Source organism: Myotis brandtii, unplaced genomic scaffold (assembly GCF_000412655.1).
Source record: "Myotis brandtii unplaced genomic scaffold, ASM41265v1 scaffold412, whole genome shotgun sequence".
Classification (NCBI taxonomy): Eukaryota; Metazoa; Chordata; class Mammalia; order Chiroptera; family Vespertilionidae; genus Myotis; species Myotis brandtii.
This window is the reverse complement of record NW_005365832.1, coordinates 2,835,323-2,855,218: the sequence shown is the minus strand read 5'-3', so window position 1 is coordinate 2,855,218 and position 19,896 is coordinate 2,835,323. Positions and strand designations below refer to the sequence as shown.

General features: G+C 35.7%; 1 protein-coding gene across 7 annotated transcripts; it reads right to left on the bottom strand.

The window, feature by feature from the left end:
* Positions 1–228: 228 nt before the first annotated feature.
* Positions 229–19,590, bottom strand: SGOL2 (shugoshin-like 2 (S. pombe)). 7 transcript variants are annotated; one of them, XM_014545581.1, is made up of 9 exons: positions 19,449–19,464; positions 17,295–17,385; positions 16,782–16,957; positions 14,750–14,827; positions 11,576–11,661; positions 9,471–9,697; positions 5,323–8,508; positions 3,188–3,335; positions 229–528 (listed from the first exon to the last, which is right to left on the bottom strand). In XM_014545581.1, the coding sequence occupies exons 3-9, from the start codon at positions 16,866–16,868 to the stop codon at positions 513–515; spliced, it is 3,828 nt and encodes a 1,275-aa protein (XP_014401067.1). In that variant the 5' UTR covers positions 16,869–16,957; positions 17,295–17,385; positions 19,449–19,464; the 3' UTR covers positions 229–512. The 7 variants fall into 7 exon arrangements, with proteins under 7 accessions (XP_014401067.1, XP_014401069.1, XP_014401071.1 ...); XM_014545587.1 differs by lacking the exon at positions 17,295–17,385 and having other exon boundaries at positions 233–528; positions 5,323–6,212; positions 7,371–8,508; positions 19,449–19,590; XM_014545583.1 differs by lacking the exons at positions 17,295–17,385; positions 19,449–19,464 and adding an exon at positions 18,920–18,970.
* Positions 19,591–19,896: the final 306 nt, after the last annotated feature.

Genomic DNA, 19,896 nt, shown 5'->3' with positions numbered 1-19,896 from the left:
ATCAGATTACACAAAACAGAATACAGAACCTGACACCTAAGTAATTACGGATCAAGTATTCTGAAAGTATGAAAGAATGGTGAGAAAACTGACCAGCGCAGGAGACTTTTACAATCTTAAAGGTGTTCACATATATTAAATGATTTGAAAACAAAACTAAATAAGTTAGCTTGATATACAGCAAGATAACCACTGCAAAAGTATTTATTATACATTTTATTGGTTAAAAGGTTAACAACTATTGTTTAGTTAAATCTATTACGTTGAAAAAGTTGAATGAGCAGGAATATAAGTTATAGGATAACCAAAAAGATTTTAAATTTTGTAATACAATTTAATATTACAAAATAGCTATTTTATGCACATATATAAACATAAAAATGGATAAATCAATACTCCATGAAAAGGTAGAAAATAAAAAAAAACTTCATGTATTTCCTCTTCTAATTATATCCCTGTTTTGACTTATTATGGTTTCGGAATTCAGAAAAGCCAGAATTCATAAATTCACCTCATCTTCTCATTTTGCTGCAAAGTAGAAAAAAAGGGAAAATTAGTAACAACACAAAACAAATGCTTTTGCTGAGAAGCATGGAGAAAATTGCTGTGTCATACTAGTGGCATGTTAAGCTTTGCCATATTTCTGAAACTCTCTGCGATAGTGGGAATTATAAATAACATTTAAGAAATATTAATGAACAGATTTCATACATGTTTTACTATAAGTGCCTTTTAACTACAAACTTTAGCATATATGCAAATGTATAACTTTAAAACAATTAAATACACGCTGATATACGTACCTCCCGTTTCTAGTATTACCATACCCAGACTCCTCCAGTGTGTCCCTTTCTGATCACAGCCCGCTAATCCCTCACAAAGTAACCGCTAACCTATATAGTGTTAATCTGTCCCTTGCTTTTCTTTACACTTTTTACCATTTGTATATTACACTCCTAAAATGTATATTATTTGGCTTTAATCTATGTGTGATCTTTATATCATTCTGTAGGTGATTTTCTATAATTTTTTATCACTAAATACCCTGACTCATTTTCAAGCGTCTCCTTTACTGAAGCATTAAACATTCTTATTGTATATTCTGTATCTGATTCTGCTATCAGTTGCTTTTGCTAATCTCTTGTTCCCTTGTGTGTTGTTCTTTGCTGTGAGCTGCTGTTTCATTTCCCTTGCAGCTTAATCTGTGGAAAATGTCCGGTGGACTGAGATGAAGAAGGGCTCCTCTAGAAAATATTTGCATTTGCTTCTAATAGACAACAGGGGGCACTACAGCTCAGGGGCTAATACTAAATCCTCAGCTTGATGTTTTTTTGTGACTTCCAGATATTGTGAATTACAGCTGCTATACATGAGGGTTTGGTTTTGGTTAAGAATTCTTAGAACATTTTTTACTCCTCAATTCAGTACCAGAGTTATTTCCTAGAGCTTAAAAAAAGCTGGTGGGAAGGTTATTTTTAGTTTGTTCTTTTATTTGAGAGTAGCTCAACTTTACTAAGGGAAATCCACTATTAGACTCTTAATTTTAGCTAAATCCTAGAGTCTTCCTTCTGTCCCCAGGCCCATAAGGCTGTGAATCCAATGCTTAGGCAAAACGTCTTCAAGCAAAAGCCAGTTTCTGGCTCCACTTACCTTCCTGGCTTCGTCTCTAATCCGAGCTTTCTCACTTCTCTAATAGATACATTCAAGGAGTATTTTGCTAGTCTGTTTTAATATTTTGTCCAGTAATTCTACTTTAGAGGGTTGATCTATTAACCTAGTATATAATGCTGCAAGAAGTGGAGTTATATTATTTATTTATGTTTTTTGGATGAAATACGTAACACCTGGTCCCAAATTAGAAGGCATAACGGGTAAAAGGAAGGTTTCTTTCCCTCCTCTGTACTCCTCTTCAGAGCCAATAAGATACCCTTATTTTGGGTAATTAGATAGAACCTAATTAATTCTTTCAAAAGAGCTGCCATGGGGATGTTGTATTGATCATGTGCTGGTTACTGTTTTAAAATACCTATCAAAGCCATCATGTCTTTCATTTCATAAAAGAAGCAAGCACTAAGATTGTACAGAGCCTGGCCTGAGTGGCTCAGTGGTTGAACGTTGACCTATGAACCAGGAGGTCATGGTTCAATTCCCAGTTGGGGCACATGCCCAGGTTGTAGATTTGATCCCAGTGTGCAGCATGCAGGAGGCAGCCGATCAATGATTCTCTCTCATTGTTGATGTTTCTATTGCTCTCTCCCTCTCCCTTCCTCTCTGAAATAAATAAAAACAAATACATAAAAATAAAAGTGTAAAGAAAGAAAAATTTAAGGATATTTTTCTCTTCCTTCTGAAAATATATCCTAAATATCATCAGGTTCATTAATCCTTTTTAAAAATAAAATTTTGAATAAAACACATATTAAAGGCATTTGAACCGCTTCCTTCTGAAAATATATCCTAAATATCATCAGGTTCTATACAACAGGCTACTTCATTCATCCTTTTCAAAAATGAAATTTTGAATAAAACACATATCAAAGGCATTTGAACCATTTTGAGATAATCAAGAAAATTTGAATAAAAATTATCTATTAGATAACAGGAATTATTGATAATTTTGTTAGATGTGATCATTTTTGTCAAGTTTTGTTAAAAACTTTAAGAAGTTCTTACTTTTTAGAGATATACTCAGAAGTGTATATATCTTTATTTGCTTGAAAAATACATAACAAAAAAGACAGATGAAGTAAATATGGTAAAGTATTAATAACTGGTGAACCTCAGGGATGGGTAAATGGGGGAAGTACTATTTCTGTTCGCTGAGATATGTTTGAAGTTTAAAAAGGGGGGAAAAAAAGAGTATTATTCTTTGAGGCCAAAGGACACATAAACCACTTTGAAAACCACTTCTAGGGAACAAGGTAGAAAATAAATTAAGGGGAGTAACAAACATGTAAACAGTGCTTTATAAATTATAGGCAACATCTTTTATAAAAACTGTTCAAAGAATAAAAGAAGACATTTCTTCACATCTTACTCAGATTATACTGTGGTTGTTACACGTCAATAATATATACTTTATTGATATTCAGAAGTGTTCAAATACTAATTCAGGAAGGGATTTTTGAAAGAGTGTATATTTGATAATATCACACTGAAATCACTCGAACCTCACTGAAACACTTACTCTTTGAGACTTGGCTCTTTCAAATTGAGAGGAGTGCACCTTCTTCGTTTTGGCAGCTCTAAAATAAGATCTTCTGACTTGTTCTCAGATGTAGCAGTGTTATTTGAAACAAAATTGGTATTTGTCAAGTCCTGTAGTGTTCTACCACCTGAAAAGAATATTATTTTCACAAATATTTATAAACATTTAGAAATATGGAAATAGAAATGGGCTATTTAGTGGTTTGCAAAAATCACTGATAGCAAATTTTTAAACTTAACAATAATCAAGTTGTAATTTTAGTTATAATAGTAGCACTACAATTATTTGTAAATCAGTTTTTCTCCAGCCTTAATGTTGTAGTCCACAACATTTTAATTCAGAAATCACTTATAGGCTGAGAAAAATTCTTTATGGTCCAACTATTCACAGAATCCCACAAATTACTGCATTCATTCAACATTTGTCATTCATTGGCCACTCTGTGAAAGGCACCATGAAGAAGACAGAGATGAAAGATGGCTCTCGTCCTCTAACATGTCCTGTAACTCTGCACCTTTGCTTCAGTGTTCCTTTTACCTGGAATAACCTCATCCATCAAATCCTAGCGTCCTCACCCTCATGTTCATAACAGCATTATTTATAATAGACATGGAAACAACCTCAGTGTCCATGGATAGATGAATGGATAGAATTGTGGTCCACAAATAAAATGCAGTATTATTCAGCCAGATAAAAAAATAGGAAATCCTACCATTGTGACAACACAGATGGGCCTTAAAGACATTATGCTAAGTGGAATAAGTCAAACAGAGAAAAACAAATATTGTATGATCTTACTTATATGTGGAATCTTAAAAACAAAACCCAGACTCATAGAAAGAGGTCAGACTTGTGGTTAGGAGGCAGCGGAGAGGTAGGGAGGATGGGAAATTGGCATTAGATGGTCAAACTTCTAGGTATCAGATAAATAAGTACTAGGGATGTAATGTACAATATGGTAACTATAGTTAACACTGCTGTATGATATATAAGAAAGTTAAGTGAGTAAACCCTCAGAGTTCTCATAACAAGGAAAGAAAAATATTTTTTTTCTCTTTCTTTTCAATGTATCTCTGAGAAGATGGATGTTAGCTACATCTGTGGTAATCATTTCACAACATGTATAAATCATGCTGTACACTTTAAACTTATAGTGATATATGTCAATTGTTTCTTAATAAAGCTGGAAAAAAATCCCTGTGCTCCACACACATGTAGTAAAATGTTAGGCTCCCACTAGAAAATTTTAATTGATATGGGAATGTCTAATGTTACAAAATTTCTAATAATAAAGGAACATCCGTAGAATTCAATGTTAAGGGGGAAATGTGAGATAAGTAATGTTTTATAGAATATGATTTTAAGAAAAAACCCATAGATTCAAGTCTGCATGCATATGCCAGAATGTTGACTGCAGTTCTAGGTGATTGTTTTTTCCTACTATTTTCTGATTCTCTACTTTCAATTTTCTGCAGTAAGTGTTATTTTAATAACTGGGAGAAAATTAAAAGTAAACTTTAAGGTAAAAATCCTACCTATCCTTTAGGGCCTAAAATGCTACCTATTTCATATGTCTTTGCCAGTTCCGTTAGTCAAAAGTACTCCCCATTATATCCCTTAGCATAATATGTGTGTGTCTAGTAAAGCATTTACCATTGCATTTGTAACTTTTACATATATTTATTCAGAGGAAAGGGAGTTGGTACTGTTTATTTTTATTTCTCTAAAACACATAGAATAATGCTTTAATCACATTAAATATATACTGTTATCAAAGTCCCATGCTAAACAAACTTGCAATTGTCATTGATAAAATCAATCCAGCACAATTCCTTATAATATATATGTAAAACACACAATTTCCTTCAAACACATGAAACAGGAAATTATCTGCCTAATGATATTACCAGACAACTCTGTGGGAAAAGCCAATCTGTTTTTTAGGTTATAAAGTCCAAGACATTCTCACCAATATTTTTCCAAAGTACTAAGCTCTCTTTAAATTCTTGGATCAAGCTAGTTTTTAAATTCCATAAAAGTAACTAGAAATACTTTACCAGTTAAGTGGGAAAAAAATACGCTTTTAAAATTGATCACTTTAGGCATTGACCTACCTGCTCCTGATCTTTGTGTTCTCTGGGTAACTTGAAACGTCATCCCTGCCATCTCCTCCTGCACATCATCACTTACTGCACAGACTGGTGAGCTCTCCAGGGCGACATTTTTTTTTATCATCAGATTTTTACTAGAAGAACTACGCAAAGCTCTTGAACCCTCATGAACACCGTTATGAGAAGAATCTTGTATGTTAGGTGAATATATCTGAGATAAAGAATTAAACATCTTTGTATAAAAGTCTGGCTTAGTTTTCTCATTTTCCAAATTTTGTTCATCAGCTTGTTCAGATCCAACTGGCATTCTCTGACTGGTGTCAGATATTATGTGCATTACTTCATGGCTATATGGAGAAGGATCTATTAAAGTCTTCCTTTTCTTTGATTTGGATGTCATTTTACTTCTTCTTTTGATCTGGCACTCTCCTTTCATCACTTCTGCAAAGGGGATATCACTTTTTTTATTAAAAGTTGTAGTGCTTTGCTTCGGATTCTTATGTGCTCCCATTTGGTTACTAGAATCAGAATCTGCTTCATTAGCAACTTGTTTTAAATCTGATTCTAAGGAGACCGGTGTCTGTGAAGAATCTGTTAACTGAAAAATAGATTTATTTTTTGCCAAAATATTCTTTGTCTTGCCTGATGATTCTTTCCCATGCTTTTTTTGTTTGTAAGGATTTGAAATTTGCTCACAATTTTCCTTTTCATTACTATTGATTTCCATACAATATCCACTGATAATACCTTGGCATTCAAGTCTCTGTTTAGATTCATGTACTTTAAAATCAAGATCTTTTGTATAGCTTTCTTGGCCATGCACATCTTTATCATTATCCCTATATATCTGGTATGCTTCCGAAATGATTTCTGTCTTCCGATTTACTTTCTGCCTATTTATTTTTGAAACATTTTGTTGAGCAGGTTGTATATCAGTTACATACCTTTTCAAAGCCAACATATTCAGGTTCTCATAATCATATAAATTTCCATTATCTTTGGTAGAAAGATAAGCTGTTTGAAATTCATTTGTGACTTCTGGGTTTACAGAAATAGTTTCTTTATCCCTTTGGGTTGGGGAAAAGAAGTTACCATTTTCTGGGTCATGCATGCCTTTATTAAACTCACTTATTTGGTTCATTTCTAAAATTATTTCTGTCTTCCGACTTCCTTTATCCCTAAGCCTCTTATTTATTTTGGATCCATTTGGCTTTGCAGGTAGCATCTTAGTAGCCTGCTTTTTCTCCCAGTAGAGGTTTCCATTCTCATAACAGAGGTTCCTATTACCTCTGGGAGAAGGATCAACTATCTGAAAATCATTTGAGTCCTCCAGGTTTTCAGGAATGATTTTGTTATCTTTCTGGGTTAGAGAAAATAGGTTACCCTTTTCTGGGTCATGTGTATCTTTGTCATCATTCTCATGTACTAGATTTTCTGAAATTATTTCTGTCTTCCGACATACCTTTTTCCTAAGCTTGTCTATTTTTGATTCCTTTTGACCAGAAGTTTGCGTATCATTGGCATGCTTTTTCACCTCCAAAATATTTTGAGTCTCACAATCAGACAAGTTTCTATCAACTCTGGTAGAAAGGGCAGGTGCCTGAAACTCACTTGCGTCATCTAGGTTTTCAGGGATGATTTCTTTATTCGTCTGGGTTAGGCAGAAAGGGTTACCATTTTCTGGGCAATACACATTTTTGTCCTTACATAAATGATTCACTTCAGAAATTACTACTGTCTTCCGGTTTACTCTCTGCCTAAGATTACTAGCTTTTGATTTATTTTGCTGAACAGGAAACGCTTCGGTGACCAGCTTTTGTAAATCCAACACATTCTGGGGCTCACAATCGCATAGGCTCCCATTATTGCTGGTGTGAAGAGCAGTTTTTTGAAACTCATTTGAAACTTCTAGGTTTCCAGAGATGATTTCTTTATCCGCTTGGGTGTGGATGGAAAAGTTACTCTTTTCTGGACAATGCACATCTTGATCATTATCCCCATGTATTTGGTTCATTTCAGAAATTATTTCTGTCTTCCGATTTACTTTCTGCCTAAGCTTCTTAATTACTTTTGATTCATGTTGCTGAGCAGATTGTGCATCGGTCACATGCTTTTTCAAATCCAACGTATTTTGTGTCTCATAATCACATAAATTTCCATTATGTTTGGTGGCAAGGTCAGCTGTTTGAAATTCATTTGTGATTTCTAGGTTTTCAGAAATGGTTTCTTGATCCTTTTGATTTAGGAATAAGTGACCTTTTTCTAACTTATGAATCACAAATGTCTGTCTAGAAGCTTTATTTTTATCATAAGCTAGAGATGTCATATCCATGTCAAGTTTACTCTCCTGCTGGAATTTATCAGAATTTTGGGAGAAAGAGTATGTTTCTTCTTGCTCATTTGTAACATGTATTCTTTTCTTCTTCTTCTTCTTTTTCTTCCCATTCTCTGTACTTTGTCTGTCATCTTGATCAAAGTCATTATGAAGGGTTATTGTCTTCAGTTTGTTCAACTGAGTCAGCTGTTCAGTACTGAAGATAGAATTTGGATCTTCTGAATCCCCACTGTCATTCAGGCCAACGGGTCTTTTTTCTGGTTCATTTTCAATCTTTTCCTCAACATTCATTTCTGAACTATTTTTAATTTGTCTCTTTGATCTTTCCCTCTTTTTTTCAGAGCTTGAATCTTTCACTTTCCTGAAAGTTTTGGTTGCACAGTCATTTGGTTTATTATTTCTTTTATTTTTAGTGCCTTTTGAAACTGTAACAATTTGGCTTACTACTTCACTAGCAGTTAAATCCATGTCAGTATCATACACAGTTTTCTGCTCCTGAAAGTCATCATTACCCTGAACTTGATTCATGCATTCTGGAGCAGGTTCACTTGCAGACTCAGATGAGTCAGGAAGGCACTGTATGTTTCTTTGCATTTTAATATTTCTTTCATTAGTATGATCATTTATGTTATTATTCCCATTTAATTCTGGGCTTAAAATCCCTTCTTGATTTAAATCTGTCATACAAGGATTATCTGGACAAGGATTATTTGATTCCAGAAATGATGCAAGCTTTTTCCTTTTAGTTATGTTATTAAAAGATGGTATCTCCTGTTTGTGACTGATAGGCTGGGAATTTTTCATTTCACTCATTAAAGAACTCTTGGAACTTTGTTCATAGTGGGAATAGTTCTCTGTAGAATAAAGGGAAACAAAATTCAGAAATAAGTTATGACAGGTTTATAATTTTAAACAAATTAGATTAGAAATCAAGCTGTTTTACAGAGGATTTCTAACCATGTGTTCTGTTCAACTACTTATAAAGAATCTATGCTGATAAAAAAATAAAGTAGAAATGATGAGAGTAGTCCTAAGTCACATTTTACATATGTATCAATGGAAAATAGATACTGAGAATTCACTCTGCCTTGGGCCCAATAGTAGAGCCATTAATATATATATTTCTAAAGTGGAGGGGACCAGCAAATGACCCCAAATAACAATGATAACTCTAATAAGAACTACTATCAGAAGGCTATCAGCAGAAAGCTAGTTCCTATAAATTATATATGGAATGTACAAATATAAATTTTTAGAAAGGAAAAGTAATTCTAAGGTCTAAATTCAACATATCAATTGGAAAATCTATGGCAATACATAAACCAGACTACACCACACAATTATTTTCAAATATCATCTAAATAAAATGTGTCATCATTTTCTCTTGCTCAACCATTATGCACGTTCAAGTTTTTGCTTTACTATTAATTGGTTATGATTTTGTAAAAGTCACTACTCCTATCTAGGCCCCCAATTTTCATATTTATGAACAGGAAAAAATGAAAATATGTGAAACTAATATGGTATCTTTCTATTCATAAGCTAAGATGTCAAGAAAAGCTCTTTAGGCCAGCTCATTTCTAAATATTGTTTCCAGAGTAACAGTATCAGGCCAATGTGGAGCTGACATTTGTCAGCATACTGACTTTTAAATGAAAATTTCCATTGCATTTTAAAATGGTAGAAGTTAGCAAATCTGTAACATTAGAGATTTAACTTATTAACAGTTTACATACCATGGCTATCAAGAAGAAAATGTGATGAGTGTACTATTTAATACTGATACTCAAAATGAGAATTAAAAAAAAAATCTCACCTTTAGGAAGTATATCAATAATAGAAGAAATCTGTTCTGAATCATCTAAACACACATTTTGATTATTTTCTTTAAGACATAACTCCAAATTATACTGAGGTGATAAAGATTGTCTTGTTGATACCAAAGTAGGAACATCAGACGATGTCTTTGATAAAAAATTGTTGTCATGTTGCATTTTCTCTTTATCTTCATCATCATCATCATCATTTGAAGTTAATGGAACTCTAAAGGCAAGTGGGAATGAATGAAAAATTTTGCATTTTACAAAAATTAGAAAATGACATAGACATTTCTTTCTATAATCTATTTATTTAAGAACCAACCACAACCTCCGCCCACCCCTCTGGGTACCTTTTTGTGTTCAATGACGACAAGTATAGGTAGGAAGTAGGTAGTATCTAATAGTATAGAACTTGGAGTAAAACAAGAATGCTTATCTTCATAACCCCAGTGGCCCCAAAAGGAGATAACTGATATAATCACTGGTTAGGCTATTAGGGTAATAATAATGAAATAAATACAGTCCAGGCATACTTTTAAACACTTGTATATAATATTTATAGTTTTCCTTAAATTATATGGAATATCCAAAACTCTTCCTCTGGTTTCAAACAAGTACAATTGTATAAAAAGTTATGTGTGAGATGAAGTTTGTTATTTCCAAAAACATCCATGTAAACTGAAGCCATATTCTACAGTACTTAAATCTATGGGAGTGGAAGGGACACAGAAATCTACAGAAATATATTGTTAAACTGACTTTCTTGAATTAAAAGAATGAAGAGTAACATCAAAGAAAGTGGGAGGGGGGCCAGCAAATGAACCCAAATAAGTGATATTACCTAGTTTTGGTCTATTATAAATAGTGCTGCTATTTATATGCCTTTTGAAATGTATACACACATTTCTTTTGGATATGTACCTAGTAGAAGCCCTGGGTTTACATATAGTTTGTGACTTTAGGAGAACGTTACAACATTCTTATTGTGTTCCCATTATTTAACATGCTTGCTCTTGAGTTTTGTAGATTTTCCTTATCAGCTTAAAGAAGTTTCCTTGTACTCCTAGTCTGCTGAAAGGTTTTTCATAAATGGCTATTGAATTTTATCAAATGCCTTTTCTGTCACTATTGAAAAGATAGCTTTCTCTTTTTTTCCTATTAATGTGATGAATTTTTTAATCCCAATCAAATATGTATGTGTACACATGCATTATGTAAATTGACAAGTTGATTCTAAAATGCACATGGAAATGCAAAGGGCCAAGAACAGCCAAGAGAATATTCATGATCAAAAACATAAATAAATGAAATGGAAATTCATATTATCAAATACCAAGGCTTAGAATAGTGAGTTCAGAAACAGATGCATACACAGCAGGTCACCTGACTTATGAAACAGATGATATTGCAATGAGGTGGGAAAAAGACGGTCTTTTCTAAATAAATGGTGTAGGTCAGTAGGATTTCCACATGAAAAAATAAACTATGACTCTTCCTTCATTATACCTCAAATTCTAGGTAGACTAAAGATCTAAATGTGAAAGGGAAATAATAGAGCTTAAAAAAAAACAGAACACATCATGACCTTCCAATTAGTAAAGAGTTTCTTAAAAGGACATGTAAAGTAGTAACCATAGGGAAAGGGGGGTAATAAATACAACTTAGTTACTGAATAAGGGTAAGTTTCTTCAGAGCCCTGAAGACACAATCTGAGCAAGACTCACAGACCATCTCTTTCCTACCTTAGTAGGCAACCATAGGTTGATAAAACTCAAACATTATATAACACATACAAAATTATTGTGTTATGTACAAATCTAAGTACTCTGAATCAATGTACTTTAAACTCATGTAACTAAAGGTCCATCTGTGCCTCTTTCTTCTCTAGAATCTATGGGAAAGCTGAATATTATTTCAAAATATAAAACTAAATTCTATTATATTATGTCTTCAATTTCTTTTGCTGGTACAATTTTAACAAGTATTTCATTATTAATTTTTAAATGTTTTTCTATGTTTCAAGGAAGTGAACCAAATAAAACTTTCAAAGTCCACTTAGAGGTGTTCAGGCTAATATTTAACCAAGTTTTGAAGCAATTACCTTGCAAATGGAAGACGCATCGACATGCACTGTTTACTAACCCGTTTATTCTTGCTGGCTGGCAGTAGAAAGGGACTCTGATGGAACTATTTTGGGGAAAAAATACATAAAATAAAAAAGAACAAAATTTCTAATCTCATTAAATCATGTTTGTTATTAAAACATCAAATTATGCAAGAATACCAATACTAATGGAACAATTCTTGCATTAGTCTTTAATAGTTCAATGAGAATAATGTGATAAGGTTAAACACAGTTTATCCATAATCATGTCATCCAAAGAGAATCACTACTAACATTTTGGCATATAACTTCCCAAACTTTCTTCTATACATACGGATACACAGTGCATAGCCACACATATACGATGTCTTTACATATACATAGGTTCGTGATTGGGTAAAGAGCCAACTTAACTGATATGTGGATTTTGACTATGTGGGGGTTGGCATCCTTAACTCAACATTGTTCAGAGGTCAACTGTATATGAAATATGCTTATGTCTACATATGTATTAAGTAATGTATTACTGGATATAATATATTAGAGGCCTGTTGCACGAAATTCGTGCACTTGGAGGGTCCCTCAGCCCAGCCTGCGCCCTCTTGCAGTCTGGGAGCCTCGGGGGATGTCTGACTGACAACTTAGAGAGGCTCCCGCCACCGCCACTACGCTCACCAGCTGTGAGCCTGGCTTCTGGATGAGTGGCGCTCCCCCTGTGGGAGCGCACTGACCACAAGGGGGCAGCTTCTGTGTTGAGCGCCTGCCCCCTGGTGATCAGTGCACATCATAGCTACCGGTTGTTCCACCCTTTGGTCAATTTACATATTAACCTTTTATTATATAGGAGGATATTTTTAAATGGTCTTTTAAAATTCAAAGCCTGGGTGATTTTAATGTAGCTTTTAAATTTTTGCTTCTCTATATTTGCTAAATTTTCACATGTTTTCTGGACATGTTTTAATTATTTGATAAAGACCATAAAATTAGGCAACATACAAACATGTTTTCTTAGTACAGTGCTACCCTGCAATATAAATGGGTATGGACAAACTGACAACCTAATTTCAAAATTCACATGGAAATGCAAAGGACCTACAATAGCTAAAACAACTTTAAAAAAGAACAAAGTTGAAGGGCTGTGGTAATTGAGACAATATAGTATTAGCATAAAAACAGACAAATATACTTAAATACAAAATATAAAACAGACAAATAGGTTAATGAAATAGAACAGAGTTCAGAAATAGATACACATATATTTGGTCAATTAATTTTGGACAAGGTGCAAAAGCCAAATGGGGAGTCTAGACTTCCACACTCACCAGGCTATATACTAAGGCAACTTTTCTCCAAACCAGGGGTACTATCAGAAAAGGCCAAGGGGAGAGCTGGGACATCTGGTGGCAATGAGTGCAGACCTCCTCCCCCACAGCAATATCAGTGAAGGACACATGGGGACTTTGGACTTCCACTCTCATTTGTTAAGAACAAATCCTTTCTGCATCCAAATGTGGATTACATTAGACAATAAAGTACCTATTCTTTGGCTAGCTTTTATAAAAGATTCTGAAAAAGGAGCTACACATTGACCACATAGGTTGAAAGAGTTCATATCTTCTTACCGCAAAGACAATGCACTTAAGAGATTTCTAAATGACTTTAACAGTTTTTAAAGGACAGATTTGCAGAAAGTTAAAAAGTAATGATAGCTAACATTTATTGCACTCATCCTATTGCCAGAATACATACTAGGCACATTTAATTCTTACACTAACTCCCCATTATTCATACCATGTAGATGAGGACACTGGGGTGCAAAGACTTTAAGGCCAAGGTCACAGAACCAGGAAGTAGCAGAGCTGGGATCTAAATATTGGCAATCCCATTTAAAACGCCACCCCCTGAAGCACTAACCTGGCTACAGAAGCTAGCAAGAAATTTACCTACAATTGGGGCTTCACTGACCTTTCTTTAGTTTACGTACCATATATATTTTGCCTTCTCATTAGTTATCCCTTCAAAAGTTATTTTTCCGCCCTAACCGGTTTGGCTCAGCGGATAGAGCGTCGGCCTGTGGACTCAAGGGTCCCAGGTTCAATTCCGGTCAAGGGCATGTACCTTGGTTGTGGGCACATCCCCAGTGGGGAGTGTGCAGGAGGCAGCTGATCGGTGTTTCTCTCTCATCGATGTTTCTAACTCTCTATCCCTCTCCCTTTCTCTCTGTAAAAAATCAATAAAATATATTTTTTTAAAAAGTTATTTTTCCTACTTAGATAATTGAGTAAATTTCACTCCCTTCCTTAATTTTATTTTCCTTGTGCTAGATTATAAAAGATTTTAAATTATTTACATTAGTGCTTTTCTGCCATATGTTTAATTTTCCTAGTCTGTAATTTACCTTTTATTTTTATGATTTTTAGCTTTCTAAGTTTTTTTTTTCCAGAAAGTCCATTAATATCTTCATGGTTTCTATCTGTTTTAGGTATAGAAAGGCCTCTCCTACCTATGTGAATTCATTTGTAATTTCTTCTCATTTTTTATGACTTCCTTTTTTTACATTTAAATCCATCTAGAATTTATTTTACAGAATGGTATAGAGTAGAATCTTCCTCTTTTTTCTCCTATTGTTTTTCAATCTTTCCATCTTTTTAATTTTCCAAATCTTAGAGAAAGTTTATTTAGGAAGTTACAGAGGTAGGAGAAGAGCCAGTGGGGCTGCGAGGCCTCAGGAAATAAGTTACAGAGGTGAAGGATGGGCCTGGGAGCTTAGGAGAGAGAAGGGTAAAGGGAGCCTGGGGGAGAAGGAGGGGGGAGGAAAAGGCTCAGGTATGCTCCTGAGAGGAGAGCCACCTGCCCATCTTTTTTTTATAACACAAATTCTTTCCTAGTTTGAAATACTACCTTTCTACTACTGTTTTTCATGCTTTTTAGTGTGTTTAAGGGCTATTAGGTTACACTGAGCTGTCTAATCCTGTGTTACTTTTAATCAAAACTAAATTTTATGTAAAAATTACAATTATACCAAATGATAATGTTCTGTTAGCCCATTAATATTATCATTCCTTTGCACAAGTTTAAGATATGAATCTCTAATCTTGATGCTACTTAACTAACCTCAACTATTCTCAGTAATGTTAAAAAACTGCACCACTTACACACAATTCTACTTACCTCAGAAAAATTGCTCATTTCAATTGCGGTTATCAAACTATTGTTTAAGTGTGCTTCTATTTCTATAAGCTTCTTATTCTGTATAAGTAAAAAAAAAAAAAGACCCCTTTTAAACAATTAAGATTTGGAGTTTATTAAATCATACATTTATGAATACAATCAGCTGAGAAGACTTAAAAAATAACTAAACAATTAAGATTTGGAGTTTATTAAATCATACATTATACATTTATGAATACAATCAGTTGAGAAGACTTAAAAAATAAGAGAGATAACATTGGACTAAAAATTGAGATTACATTGAGCTAAAAAGGTACTATACTGTATAGTTCAAATAGATACACATTTTGAATGCTTTTGAACTATCAATCGTAAATTTTTCTACAAACATTTTTCTATCTTCTTATAATAATACATTATATGGCAAGTAACATAGTTGGTCAGTCACAGGAATTTAACCCTCAAGTGTAGTAGGTCATTTTTCCATTTTTAAATTAATTTCTACTTATTTTATAGTTAGATCTATAGTTGCAGCCTAGCTAATCATTGGAACTTACTACCCTGTCTATGGACAGAGTTGCCAATTGGAAGGAAAAGCAACGACTACAGTATTCATTCTATTTGGCTTAAAGTCAGAGAAACACTGGGGCTAGAGGAGAATACTAATACTCTGTGAACTCCCCTCCTTTCTATTCACTGGAGGAACTAGTAATGCACAAAGCTTTGCTTATGATAAGCAATCAAAGGTTAATCAAGGTGTTATGCTGGTTTTAAAGAGCCACAAGTAAATATTTAGAATGCAGACTTAAGAGACTTATTTTATTAGTTTGCCCATGAGCAATGTATGCTCTTACAATAATCCTATATAATAAAGAACTAATATGCAAATAGTCGTCATTCTCTTACGCTGTCATGCTACAATGGCTCAGACACTCAACACTGGGGAGAGAGAGATGGGGACTAGCCAGGCTGCGGCCTGGGAGAGGGACAAGCCGCTTGCCCCGTGGTCCCAGGCACCAGTGCCTGTGCCTGCAACCCAGGAGAGGGACAAGTTGCCCACCCCGAGGACCTGGGTGCCTGAGGCTGTGGCCCAGGTGAAGCCACCTGCCCATGGTCCTGTGCAGCTGTGGCCAGCCCGAGCGAAGTCAGCCCGGGTCCTGGAGAATACTAATACTCTGTGAACTCCCCTCCTTTCTATTCACTGGAGGAACTAGTAATGCACAAAGCTTTGCTTATGATAAGCAATCAAAGGTTAATCAAGGTGTTATGCTGGTTTTAAAGAGCCACAAGTAAATATTTAGAATGCAGACTTAAGAGACTTATTTTATTAGTTTGCCCATGAGCAATGTATGCTCTTACAATAATCCTATATAATAAAGAACTAATATGCAAATAGTCGTCATTCTCTTACGCTGTCATGCTACAATGGCTCAGACACTCAACACTGGGGAGAGAGAGATGGGGACTAGCCAGGCTGCGGCCTGGGAGAGGGACAAGCCGCTTGCCCCGTGGTCCCAGGCACCAGTGCCTGTGCCTGCAACCCAGGAGAGGGACAAGTTGCCCACCCCGAGGACCTGGGTGCCTGAGGCTGTGGCCCAGGTGAAGCCACCTGCCCATGGTCCTGTGCAGCTGTGGCCAGCCCGAGCGAAGTCAGCCCGGGTCCTGGATGCCTGCAGCCGGCCAGAGGGAGGGAAGCCTGGGTCCTGGGTCCCGGGTGCCTGCAGCCAGCCGAAGAAGGGAATCCTGGGTCCCAGGTGCGGGGCCAGGCAGAGGCGGTTAGGGCCAATCAGGCAGGCAGGTGAGCGGTTAGCAACCAGCGGTCCCAGATTGCGAGAGGCAGTTGGACATCCCCTGAGGGGTCCCAGATTGGAGAGGGTGCAGGCCAGACTCCCTCCGGTGCATGAATTTCATGCACCGGGTCTCTAGTTTTTCATAATAATTGGAGGTTTGAAAAACATATCTAGATTCTATAGTAATATAGTTAAGATTTTTAGTCATAATTTAGAATTCAAACATAATATAGTTTCCATACCAAATTATTTAGCTTTAGGCGAAGAAATGTGTTCTCAAAATTCAATTTTTCCACTTCTTTTTGTAATAACATCTTTTCAGTTGCCATTCTTCGAGAATTCTCTTTTTCTCTACTAAGAGCCTGAGCTAATGCCCTGTTGTTGTGCTTTAAAGATATTTTGAAAATAGAAGAATTATCTGTAAAAAAAATTTTAATAATTAATATTGAACATATACCTTAACAATTTTTCATATTCCTTAATAAAATTCTTTTAGACAAAATGCATTTCACTTTATAAGTTTTAACTGAAGGTTGGAAAAGAAGAGACTGACAATACAGATGTAGTTTTGAAAAAAATGTACTTAGAGTTTGGAACTGAAGAAATAAAAGCCATCTAGGTGATGAATAAAAGGCATGAGAAAGGCAGAATGTCTGTGGATACAGAGTTAGGAAACAGAGGGCTCTTCTACAGACACAGCATTCTAGATAATGAGATCAGCCACAAACACTACATCTTGATACCTGCTGCCCTACCTTCCTTCTTGCCTTTGACTAGGAGGTAGAATGGAGAAGCTGATCCTGCAGCTCTAACTGGACATGTCCCATAGAAGTTAGGGTGGCCAGTCTGCGAAAAATTTAAAGCCAGTTTCTGTGGCTCCAGAATGGAGCACATTAGTTAATGCTCCCAAAGTCCATTTTTCAAAACCTTGAGTGAAAGGGAGCATACTTACTACAATGTTGGATAGATCACCTAACCTTGTGGGATACTTACTACAATGTTGGATAGATCACCTAAATCCTATGGGATAGTCTACCTCCATCCCAAATATCCTCCCTCGTATATGCGGGCATCAACTACTTTCAAAACCTTGAGTGAAAGGGAGCATACTTACTACAACGTTGGATAATCACCTAACCTTGTGGGATACTTACTACAACGTTGGATAGATCACCTAAACCCTATGGGATAGTCTGCCTCCATCCCAAATATCCTCCCTCGTATATGCGGGCGTCTACTACAATCTAAACCAGACCCCTCTCTTTACAAGCACTGTGTAAACATAATTTAAGTCAGAAATGCTTTCCCGTTGTAAGGAAAGAAATTTAATTATGAATTCCTTGGTAAATCTCACCTTAAATATAGTGTGCTCCCTGTGTACACTTAGAGCATACTCTTATCTTCATAATTTTGATTTACATGCCACTCAATAAAAATGTATAAATGTAAAAATGTTTAAAATAATATTTTAAAAATACTCAGGGAAAGTCTGGGAATCTAAAAAACAGAGTCCAAAGAAGTACTTTATCTTTGGCACCGAGAAAGCAGTTTCCAACAGCCACCTCTGACACAGCAACGGAAACACACTAGAACCAGTGGGACGCCACAGCTAAAGGATAATAACTTTTCCTGCTGCAGGCCTCAAAGTCAGTACGTTTCTTCTTAGCAGCGGGTGTGCAACGGTCCTGCCAGAGAGCAGGAAATAGCCTCTAGAGGAGGTGGTCTAACACAACACCTGGCCCAAGACACCTGGGTAGGAGCAGCATTATGACTGGAAGATACTCAGAAGGTTTGGCTCTTTCCCAGGCACAGCTACCCTCGGCAGTGCCTTCCCCACTCCCGCTAAGGTGGGTATGACCCATTGAGACAATTTTCAAGAGCATTAAAAATTTATCTTGGGGAGTTTCCCCATTTCTTTCCTTCTTTCTCTTTTTTGCCCTTCTCAGAATCCATGAGACCCACCTCTAAAGGGCTCAGTGCCCTCCTAATGAGCTTTGGCTATATAAGATCACCCACTACAGCAGCCCATGTGGGCCAACCCCTCTAGATGACCCATCAGCCAACTGCTACAGCACACCATAACGATCTACCACTTTTTAAGATATTTTCCAGGAATGGGGCATTGGTATTTTCCTTGCCATGTAGGAGGTAGCTGCCTTAGGCTGCACCAAGCTCACTGCCAAAAATTCAGCTGTCACCTCTGGGGGAAAATCATCACAACCATTCAACTAGTAGGAGTTGAAGGAAACAGAAAGGACTGAAAGGAAAGAAAAGCATCAGTTAACAAAAATAGTCATTTTCTATACTTGATAAAATAAAAAAAACTCATCAATTCTCCAGGGAAAAGTAAAAACGTATATGTACAACCAATGGTACTTACTTATTATTTTTGTTTTGATTTTGGAGGCAAGAGAAACATTCAACTTAGCAGTCTTTGTTTGCCCTTCTGACAACCTAATTCCAGAATCCATGAGACCCACCTCTAAAGGGCTCAGTGCCCTCCTAATGAGCTTTGGCTATATAAGATCACCCACTACAGCAGCCCATGTGGGCCAACCCCTCTAGATGACCCATCAGCCAACTGCTACAGCACACCATAACGATCTACCACTTTTTAAGATATTTTCCAGGAATGGGGCATTGGTATTTTCCTTGCCATGTAGGAGGTAGCTGCCTTAGGCTGCACCAAGCTCACTGCCAAAAATTCAGCTGTCACCTCTGGGGGAAAATCATCACAACCATTCAACTAGTAGGAGTTGAAGGAAACAGAAAGGACTGAAAGGAAAGAAAAGGATCCGTTAACAAAAATAGTCATTTTCTATACTTGATAAAATATAAAATAAAAAAAACTCATCAATTCTCCAGGAAAAAGTAAAAACGTGAGTATATGTACAACCAATGGCACTTACTTATTATTTTTGTTTTGATTTTGGAGGCAAGAGAAACATTCAACTTAGCAGTCTTTGACATTCTTTTGTCTTTCACATGCCTCTTAATTCCTGAGGGGAAAAGTGATCCCATTTCTGTTACTTGATAATCCATCACTGAAGCAAAAAAGAAAAGGAAGGAAATCATAGTATTGATTAACAAAAGATTTGAGTAACTGATACATTCTAAAAAGTAACAATCATGACAAATGATATAATTTGTCTGTACATACGTATCAATAAAACCCCTTGAATAAAACCGGAAAGTATGAATGTAATTAAAAGTGGTTTAAAGTAGAATCCAAAAAAAAGATAAGTGACTGTTTTTCATTTAAACCTGTATTATTTTATCGTCATGCCAGGAGCCAGGCTAGGCTGGAGACAGAAAACAGGACATGGCTGTATAAGAATGTATAATATGGAATGCATA

Bases quoted from the DNA above. Each gene is read 5' to 3' on its own strand.
- SGOL2 (XM_014545580.1), bottom strand. From the start codon at position 19,581: ATGGATTATCAAGTAACAGAAATGGGATCACTTTTCCCCTCAGGAATT. The intron at 16,958-19,448 runs GTAAGTGCCATT...TTTTTTTTACAG, and splicing joins AATCAAAACAAAAATAATAA to ATAATTCTTCTATTTTCAAA. The intron at 8,509-9,470 runs GTGAGATTTTTT...TTTATTCTACAG, and splicing joins TATTGATATACTTCCTAAAG to AGAACTATTCCCACTATGAA.